At 39.1% G+C, this 9,738-nt stretch overlaps 2 protein-coding genes across 14 annotated transcripts in view; one reads left to right on the top strand and one right to left on the bottom strand.

Annotated features, from left to right (window-relative positions):
* Positions 1-4,962: 4,962 nt before the first annotated feature.
* ncbp2as2 (NCBP2 antisense 2 (head to head)) lies at positions 4,963-5,847 on the top strand. Its single transcript, XM_060868167.1, has 2 exons — positions 4,963-5,088; positions 5,219-5,847. Exon 2 carries the CDS (start codon positions 5,249-5,251, stop codon positions 5,507-5,509), a length of 261 nt encoding a protein of 86 aa, XP_060724150.1. The 5' UTR covers positions 4,963-5,088; positions 5,219-5,248; the 3' UTR covers positions 5,510-5,847.
* Positions 5,848-8,463: 2,616 nt separating this feature from the next.
* dlg1b (discs large MAGUK scaffold protein 1b) overlaps positions 8,464-9,738 on the bottom strand; it is an 81,102-nt gene continuing 79,827 nt past the window's right edge. For all 13 annotated transcript variants that reach the window (XM_060868005.1, XM_060868015.1, XM_060868023.1 and 10 more), the window contains one exon: positions 8,464-9,738. This exon is cut by the window's right edge and continues 375 nt beyond it. The gene's annotated coding sequence lies outside the window, so the exon portion shown is untranslated.

Here is a 9,738-nt window from a genome sequence, read left to right as displayed (position 1 = left end):
CCAGGAGCGGCCTGAATCAGGTGATAACTCAAGCATTAGAAACCGATATTCTCTGCATTGTTTATGTGATTCGTGTTGTTTTATCTGGCCCAAGGCTCTGTGCTGTTAACGTCTTTGTAGCAGCAGGTGTCGTGAAATAGAAGAAGAGAAAATATTGTTAAAACCACAAGGACAGGGTCGATAAGGTTCGAGCGGCGATATCTTTTATAATGTGGATTCGACGGACACATGACCCTTATCCGACGTCCTTTCTGATAAGGATGAGTAAAGAAACTTGGTCCCTGGTTATTCATCAACATTTCTTGACTTTGAAGTAAATATTTAAGTGAAGGCAAAGACATTTAACAAAGACATTATCTGATGATCTGATTTCTCCCACTGCCTGGCTGTGACAGAGTTATGTATATACTGTGTAATCTATTATACAACTCAAGACTATTCACAATGGTAAAGAAATAAAAACATCATTTGGAGTGTGGTTTTATTAATTATTAGCTTCCAAGTGAAGCAGAATCCAATCGCAGCACAAGTTAGGAATTAGCGCTTATGTGTTTCGCTCAAAGGCATAACCGGTAAACCTTAACTACATTCATCACCTTCCGTCAACTCCTCTACAACATAACAACATAACCCAGAGCCCCACAATGCTCTGTCTCATCCTGACACAAGCCACAGTGTCCTGTGGCGATGATTTTGAAATAACGAAACGCATATGGATTCGGAAACCGAATACAACCAACCTTAGCAGTTACCCAACAAGTCGAGAGACTTAGCTAGCTAGCAGACCATGTTTTACACTGTTTCTGGTAAAATTCAAAAGGAAAACTAGCAACGTCAATAAAAGTAGTTGCCGTTAAATGAAAAAGTCATCAGAAGATTCTTCAGTACGGCTTACGAAACAACGAATAGAGCGAAAGACTGTTTGTTTGTCAAGTTCATTTCAGAGAGAAATTGTTAATTCTGATGGTTTCCATCTTCCTGTAAGGATGATCCACACAAACCGTAATAAAACCATACAGGACCAAAAACAACTAAGGTGTTGTTTTTTTTTTTTTTAATGTTCATAGACTTTTGGATTTCTCTGAATCTTCACTTGATAAATGAACCGAATTGACGTTTTGTGTAAGCGTGTGTGTCACCTGCTGCATCATTTAACACACAGTTTAAAAATCTGGATTCATTTGTATTAACATGATGTCAGTGTAAGTCTCCCAAACAATGCAGACAGGAACTGTAAAAAGTCATCAGTTATTTAAGGGAACATTAATGGCTTCTGCAGTGCAGTGGAAACACAAAAGAGGAACTTTTGCAGAGCTTTAGTTTTAATTCAGACACATAAACCGATAAGTTCATAAAACTGAGTGGAAAATGGACATCTCTAATCTGTGGCCTGATCCCAGAACAAATCTCTGGTATCTCAGGTTAGAAATGTAATCATCATCCTCCAGAGAATGGAGTGATCCACACCACCCTGAGCTCACTGACCTGATGTCTATTTACAGCTAGTGGTGCTGGACCAAAGCCAGGAAGATAATGAATTACTTCAGACATCCTACCAATGGACTCTTCTTTCTGTTTCAGCCAAGGAAGAGCTTCTGCTCCGTCGAGGCTTATTCCTGCAGGTCATTCTAGACTTCTTCTGGACTTGCCCAGTCAACAACACAGAAGTCTCAGTTGTTGTTTTTCTTTTTAAAGAAATGAGTTCAGATCTAATGGACATGAAAATTATGTCAGGAAGATGCTTCCAGTGTGAATTATTTTATGGACACTTTATAATTCTCCCACATGCCTGGCCTACATGATAATCACCGCACCACTACAGGGTCTGAGTCAATAAAATAAAGTGGTCATAAACCTTGAGTGGAAGATCAGAGAGGAATTTGAAGTGTTACTCGTATCAAGTTGAGTCAAGCTGAGTAAACAAACAGTAACCGTGAGAACCTGGGAACACAAACCCACACACACACACACACACACCATGTACAGACATGTGGTTTTATATTATGTGTATCTCATATGTGTAGTGGAGGCTTCAATTTTATGCATTTGTGTTAAATATAAATGCTAGCTAGGGAAAAAAAAACAGAAATCCTGATGAAACACCACAAATTAAACACAATAAAGTCCTTAATGTGTCTATTTTCACATGAGCTTTATATTAACACCACTGCGAACTGAGACTTGACAAAGATGTTAATGTAAAAAGCATTAAAAAGAATCAGAAACGTGTGAAATTATTGGATAATAATTATTGACACTTGTTAGATTGTTATTCATTTATTTCTAAAAAGTAAATCCTTGAAAATGAAAATGTAGAACACGACCACTGCAGTTTGAAAAAGGTCTCAATTTTTAGAAATTGGAAAATAATCTCGTGTTATAATAATCCCTTAATAATTTGTTGGTGGTGGTGGTGGTGGATGGAGACATGGTGTGTTCTGATTATATTTTTATGCTTCAGTGGTAGTAAAAAGTAAAGCTGTGATGGAGGAGAAATGAAGTCTTTCTATAATTAATTGATATGAATGACATTTTCACCGACACAAAGCAGTCTTCGGTTAGTTAATGAGGAGGACACTGGAATAAACCCATGCTGAGATAAACCCTGTCTTCTGTCCCAGCTTTACAGAGAAAAGTGTTAACTCTTTACCCCACCCAGACATTAGGGGCTCCAGCACACACCACACTACACCACACCTCCGTCCACCTCCTACACCAAGCAGGGACATGGGGGATGATGCAACTCCTAAATACTCACTTAAGCTAGAGAAGGTCACACTGGGACTGTTTCATGTAGATAAAGTATCCTTCAGAAGAACACTTACTCATCTGCATGTCAATTTCACACACACACACACACACACACACACACACACACACACACACACACACACACACACACACGAGCAGTCATTCACAAAAACCGACACAAAAACTTTTTAGACTTAAAGATCTTCATCTACATTTTATTTTATTTTTTATTTTTTGTCAGATCTGGGTGTTTAATCAGGGTCTCAAATAAAATGCTAGCTTTTACATTTGCTAAAAAAACTTTTTACTGATACGGTCACAGATACATGGGTGTTTTCATGGGTGTGTACACGGTTGAAGGTCTGAACCGGTTTTTTGACCGTTTTATCTTTAGTTGTCTCCTATTACAGGCTACAACTAACTGTTTTCTCCAAGATGCCTTTCACACGTATTTATGTATTTAAAAATAAAGCAATAAAATAAAATTTAAAACTAGAATTTTTTCCCATCAATTCCATTCACATGAACAGCATTTTTAAAAATATCTCCATTCACATCACTGCACACGTGACTGTGCAAGATACCAAAAGACATCCTACTGCTATCTTCATGGCTTAAGTTTGTGTTATTCAATCAATCAATCAATCAATCAATCAAGAAGTCAATCAAACAATCAGCTCTAGCTGGTTGCTTTGGATAAAAAAGCATCAACCAATAATGTAACTGTGTTGCATAAAAAATATCTTCTCTCAGAAAAAAAAAATGCTTTCATACAAAATAGTAAAAAGTTCTTCACATGTTACTCCCATTTTATTTCTTTTCTCTTGTCGGTCATTATATAAAAACACCCATCAAATACAAGAACAATGTCTGTAGGTTTTTATGGATTGTAATGCAAGAAAAAAATTCAAAATGTCATATAAGTGACAGAAAGTGTCATATCTTGACTATATATCTTTTCAAATGTATTTACTAGTAAAAAAAACAAAAATAAGATTATTATTATTATTATAATTATTATTATTAGTTTACACATATTTTGCTATTTTATGGTTAAAAATGCTCTTATTCTACTGGCAGATTAGTCTAGACAAATTATCTGTAGATAGAACAAGCTTGTTTCAATTTTGTACAATTATTTTTTTATTTTCCTCGTGCAAGAACATGTGATGTGTGATGTGCACGTTTACGTGTAACGTTTTATCACCTCAGACCTTACAGGTGTCGCTGTAAAATCTGTCCGTCTGTCTGGTTTCACATCAATAACTGTCTGGTTTGGCTCAGTTTCAAAATGAGACATCAGAAGACTACAGAGAATGATTCAGACTCCTGAAAGGATTATTGGTGTTCCCCAAACCCACCCTTCAACAACTGTACTGTATATATCCAGACTGAGGAAAAGGGCTCAGAAAATCATTCTGGATCCCTCACATCCAAGTCAATCACTTTTTGAACGTCTGGCCGGTGCTACAGAGCCCCAAACACCAGCACAACCAGACACAAGAACAGTTTCTTCCCCCAGACAATCAACCTCATGAACAGTTAAAGGTTTCCACCATTATGTAATAACAATGTGCAATAAATAACCTTACATTTAATTGTTACCGTCTCCTTCCCTAGTTCATCCCTGCATCTCATTCTATTCTGTTCTTTTCTATCATTTTTTTCTATCAACTGTACATACAATTTATTTATTTTTCAATTTATTTTTATTTATTTGTATTTACATTTGTGTATTTTTTTTTTATTCTTGATATATATTTTATTGTCTGTGTTGTCTCTGTGTGCTGGAACCGTTTGACACTAAAACTAATTCGTTTTTGTACGTTCATACATGGCAATAAATCGCTTTCTGATTCGGATTCGGACATTTTAGACAGAACTTCTCGAATCCCTAGGACCCCTTTATTCATTTTCGCCTGATTTAAAACCACTTCGGCGCTTACGTCAGGATATTAATAACATTATTTTTCTTATATTAAAATGTTTGAGGTCTCTTTTCGAGTGTATGATTGAACTAGATGTGATTTAAGAGTTTAAAAACAAAATAAAATAAATGAAGAAAAAAAATGTAGAAACAAACGACCAGAAAAAAAAAAACATTTCGTTTTCTTTGGACTTTAGTTTATTAGTTGTTAAATTTATACGTGTACACGTGTAAAAAAAACTTACTTATCGCTGTAGTTACTACAGGCAGCTGTTTAAAAATTAATCTTTCGCCTAAAACAATATTTTCTATCTGGCACGTTGATGACGACCTCCGTGGGGTCCTTCGCTTCGGATTTAATGCGTCGCTGAGCGTTAATCGAGCACCGAGTAGTCGATCGGGACCTTGAGGTGAGTTTGATGTTGTATGTTATATAAATATGATGTTATATAAATATGATGTTATATAAATACGTTATATAAGTACGTTATACAAATATATAAACACGTTATGTGTCTTTATACGTTGTCTGATTTACAGAACGTTAGAGTTTTCCTACGCAGCGCCATCATGGTGTTACAGAGGCTCGTGCACGCGTTAATAAACCACGCGCAGATCGTGGACAAGTTGGCGGAGTCACGTGTCATCCGGCGCGCGGCGCAGCTCACCGCGTTCGCCATGACGCGCGCGCACATCGCCGGTAAAGACGCGGCGTGTCGGTTACGCGCAGGCGCACTGAGTCAGAAAAGCATCAAACTCCGGGACGCCTTCATCAGGGAGGTGAAAGACGGCATGAGAGACGCGTCACGACACGTCAGAGACAAGAAGTGATCGGTGTCGGGGTCTAAAACTAAAGCTGCAGGAACTGTGTGTGTGTGTGTGTGTGTGTGTGATCTTACAGTACAGTGTGTGTGTGTGTGTGTGTGTGTGTGGTCTTACAGTACTGTGTGTGTGTGATCTTACAGTACAGTGTGTGTGTGTGTGTGTGTATGTGATCTTACAGTACAGTGTGTGTGTGTGTGTGTGTGTGTGTGTGATCTTACAGTACAGTGTGTGTGTGTGTGTGTGTGTGTGTGTGTGTGTGTGTGTGTGTGTGTCTTTCATCTTTCTTCTGGGACTTAAAAGCTCCTTCAAATAAATAAATAAATATAAAAAATTCAGCCCTGAAATTCTGGCAGTTTTCTTTTTCTTCTTCAGTCTTTCATCCATGACCTTCACACCCAGATGTGCGATCCAGATGTAGTCTCTCTCTCTCTCTCTCTCTCTCTTTGTGTCTCTCTCTCTGTGTGTGTCTCTCTCTGTATCTCTCTCTCTATCTCTCTCTGTCTCTCTTTGTGTCTCTCTCTCTCACGCTCTGTGTGTCTCAGTCTCTCTGTATCTCTCTCTCTCTCTCTCTCTCAGTATCTCTCTCTCTATCTCTCAGTATCTCTCTCTCAGTGTCTCAGTCTCTCTGTATCTCTCTATCTCTCTCAGTATCTCTCTCTCTCAGTATCTCTCTCTCAGTGTCTCAGTCTCTCTCAGTATCTCTCTCTCTCTCCCCCTCCCATGTTGGAGCATCAGTGAGATCATGACATGGGAGGTTCATCTCCAGGTGTTCATTGTGGTCGAGTCCGGGTCTTAATCCTTATTTGATTTCCAAATCTCTACAGTATCTTACACACACTTTCTGCACTCACACTTCCTTTGCCACAGCTTGTGATTTTAGATTTAATTCCGATGACATAAATCCATCATCGAGCATTCGGGCTGCTCCATAAAACATTACTACGGTCCACATCCATGACGAGTGTTTGAGAAAGCGGTCCTGCTGTAAACGACAGATCGCTGAAGCTCCGCCGCAACGACTAGCTGTGACCGTACGTTCGGCCTTCTTTGGCCCGTTTTGGCTTGGAGCTCATTTTTAATCCGACCCTTTTGGGAAAAGAAAGAAGACAAAATCTCTCCATCTAAAGTTTTTTCTTGGTTTATTTTGACACTTCACACTCCAAGTAAAAAGTCGACTGATTTCTTATTGGTTAGAAATTCAGACCCAAACACCTAGATTCCAAAATCATGATTCATGTTAGCGGTGCTGCTACAATCACAGACACCAAAGCTTATTTTTTCCCTCTTCAGCCAACAGTTCTCACCGTGGAGTCCTAGAATCCAGATGTACACTGTTGGAAATCACAACTATACACATGATGAAGTTTAACCCATCTGCAGACCTCGTCTGCATTCCTATGCAAATTAGGAGCGCTGAGTCAAGTTGACCTTGTCTGTTTTGACTGCTTATAAAAAGTGAAGTATATACGATAGCCTTTTTTTTCACCTTTTTAGTCTAACTTGTTTCCAACATATTAACATATATTTTGCAAAATTTTTTGTAATATTTGGTATAATAAACCTCATTAATATGCAAAAATGGGGGCACGGTGGTTTAGTGGTTAGCACGTTTGCCTCACACCTCCAGGGTTGGGGGTTCGATTCCCGCCTCCGCCTCGTGTGTGTAGAGTTTGCATGTTCTCCCCGTGCCTCGGGGGTTTCCTCCGGGTACTCCGGTTTCCTCCCCCGGTCCAAAGACATGCATGGTAGGTTGATTGGCATCTCCGGAAAATTGTCCGTAGTGTGTGAGTGTGTGAGTGAATGAGAGTGTGTGTGTGTGCCCTGCGATGAGTCTCTCTCGATGTGTATCCTGCCTTGATGCCCAATGACGCCTGAGATAGGCACAGGCTCCCCGTGACAGTTCGGATAAGCGGTAAAAGAAATTTTGAATTATTTTCACTATAGAGGCACAAAAGATGATGCACAATTACAGGCTGGTATATTTTTTTAATTTTTAAAACCATTTTAATGTCAGCAAATAATAAAACCTGTTTTTTTCAGGCCACATTGACTTAAATGCTTATAAATCAAAATGCAATGCCCCATGCTTGTTTGTGTGTGTGTGTAACATATTTTGCCCTCTGCTAGGCAAAGGCATATCAAAAGTGTGAAATATTTACAAATATGTAGCTTTTTTTTCTGGAGGCCTAATGAAATGCAATGCCCTATTTGTGTGTGTGTGTGTGTGTGTGTGTGTGTGTGTGTGTGTGTGTGTGTGTGTGTGTGTGTGTGTGTGTGTGTGTGTGTGTGTGTGTGGTGTGCGAATGTGTGTTTTGGGTGCGTGTGTTAGTGGACATTTTATGTGTGCATTTTTGTGTCTGTATGTATGTTCATTGCGCCGAAAAGGGCGACCTATTGCCCCACTAAATGTGGCCAGGTCAAGTTGGACCTGGATGACTTATTATTTATTTTACGAAACACATCAGTTTCAACAAAAATAAACAAAATTAATTTTACTTGCAAAGTTCATCATTTGGAACAATCCTGGAAAATTTCAGGCAGATATGTTGAAGGAAACCCAAGTTATGACACATTAACTTTCCAGCCGGGTCAGATTGACTCGAGGTCTGCAGAAGGGTTAATATATTTAAAGGTCGAAGCACCAGTCGACTCGAACATCATGTGTTCCGTCAGGGGCAGAATCATGAAGAGAAAACATCACGGCTCAAAACCAATGAAAATCTGTATAATGGTCATCAAGTGATTGCACAAGAAATGGATTTTATTGATTAGTGGACCATTTTGTCTTACACCAGTGTTCACACTGATCCGGTCCACATTCAGTGACTAAATATGTCATAAAGGAACAAGAAACTTGCAGAATCATTATCTTTTGAGATAAAATACTGACAAGCTGCTAATATTTATTCCACATAACAGCAAGTCCAAAATCTTCAGCTTTAAATAACACACAAACACCGTTCTGTATGAGAAACTGGTTTATTTGTTGAATTCAACCGCTGCCCCTCCTCCGGTTTGTTCGGATTAATGGAATGAATCAGATCAGTACGGTTATTTACATGGATTTATTTTTCAGTCCCAAAGTGTCCCTATAAAGCAGAGGCGGTGAAGTGGCAGACCGAGCAGTCTCGGTATACAAAACAACCCCGGGGGTGAGAAGAGCAGGCAGAGAGCGCCCTCCCCGGGCGGCTTCGGAAAAGCAGGGGTTTTGGTCCTGTACGTTTCCGACTCCGAGCGTCCGAGACGGACAGAAAGACGCGTGGGAACGCCGCAGACCCGGAATCTTCCGCACGACACAGAGGTTTACAGAGCACGCAGGAACGACAGAGCTCAGACGGAGGTAAAGACGGTGTGAGAGCGTTGGCTCTTCACAGTGACACGCCTCACTTCATGTCGGTTAGTACGCTGCGTCAGTGGAAGAAAAATAAAGAAGGCCAACGAAAAAGAAGGGAAAAATATATATCCGCATTATAAGCCTTTGAAAAATTCCTCGTTCCTCGTTTCATGTCTTACAATGTAAAGAAAATAACTCCTGCAGTACTAGTGCTTAAGTAAAGTTTACTATAGACTTTTATTATAACAAAATAGGCAGTTCATGGAGGGTTAAATATCTGTTAAGATTTCATTGTACAATAAATTTTCTTTCAGCTACACGTTGGCATTTTAAGCCACAGATGTACGCGGACATCTCGTAAAATGGCAGTTCCTTACAAATGGCAGACTTCCCTATGTGAAAAATAAATCTAAAGTAAAAGTGATGTTCTGTATGTAAGACACTCTGGAGAAAACGTGTCCCGAAAAAACAAACCAAAAAAAAAAAAAAAAGTCTTGAGTTAATGACTGCACTTGACTCGATGCTGTACAAATGCATTGTGGTCCAAAACAAAAACAAAACAAAAAAATAAACCTCCCGAATAATATAGACAATTAACAGAAAGTGTAACGAAAAAAAAAGTATGATAAACCATAAACATGAAAGTATGGCGGAAAGAACAAAGGAGAAAACTGAAGGTCAGAGAAGACACGCTGTTAAAGCTATAACGTGCAAAGTTTTGCTTTAGTAATATATTTTTTCTGCTATTTTATGATTCTGATGCCTGAGATTGGACGTCCGTATCAACATCATACACGATGAGGAAAAAAAGGAAAAGAAAGGATCCAGCTCAGTCCATGTATCTCTTCTTCTGTAAAAAGTATCCTCCCTTAAACATTAAGGAACTGTACCGTTTCCAAAG

The sequence above is a fragment of the Tachysurus vachellii genome, chromosome 1 (genome assembly GCF_030014155.1).
Source record: "Tachysurus vachellii isolate PV-2020 chromosome 1, HZAU_Pvac_v1, whole genome shotgun sequence".
NCBI classification, from domain to species: Eukaryota; Metazoa; Chordata; class Actinopteri; order Siluriformes; family Bagridae; genus Tachysurus; species Tachysurus vachellii.
This window is presented reverse-complemented; position numbering and strand designations above follow the sequence as displayed.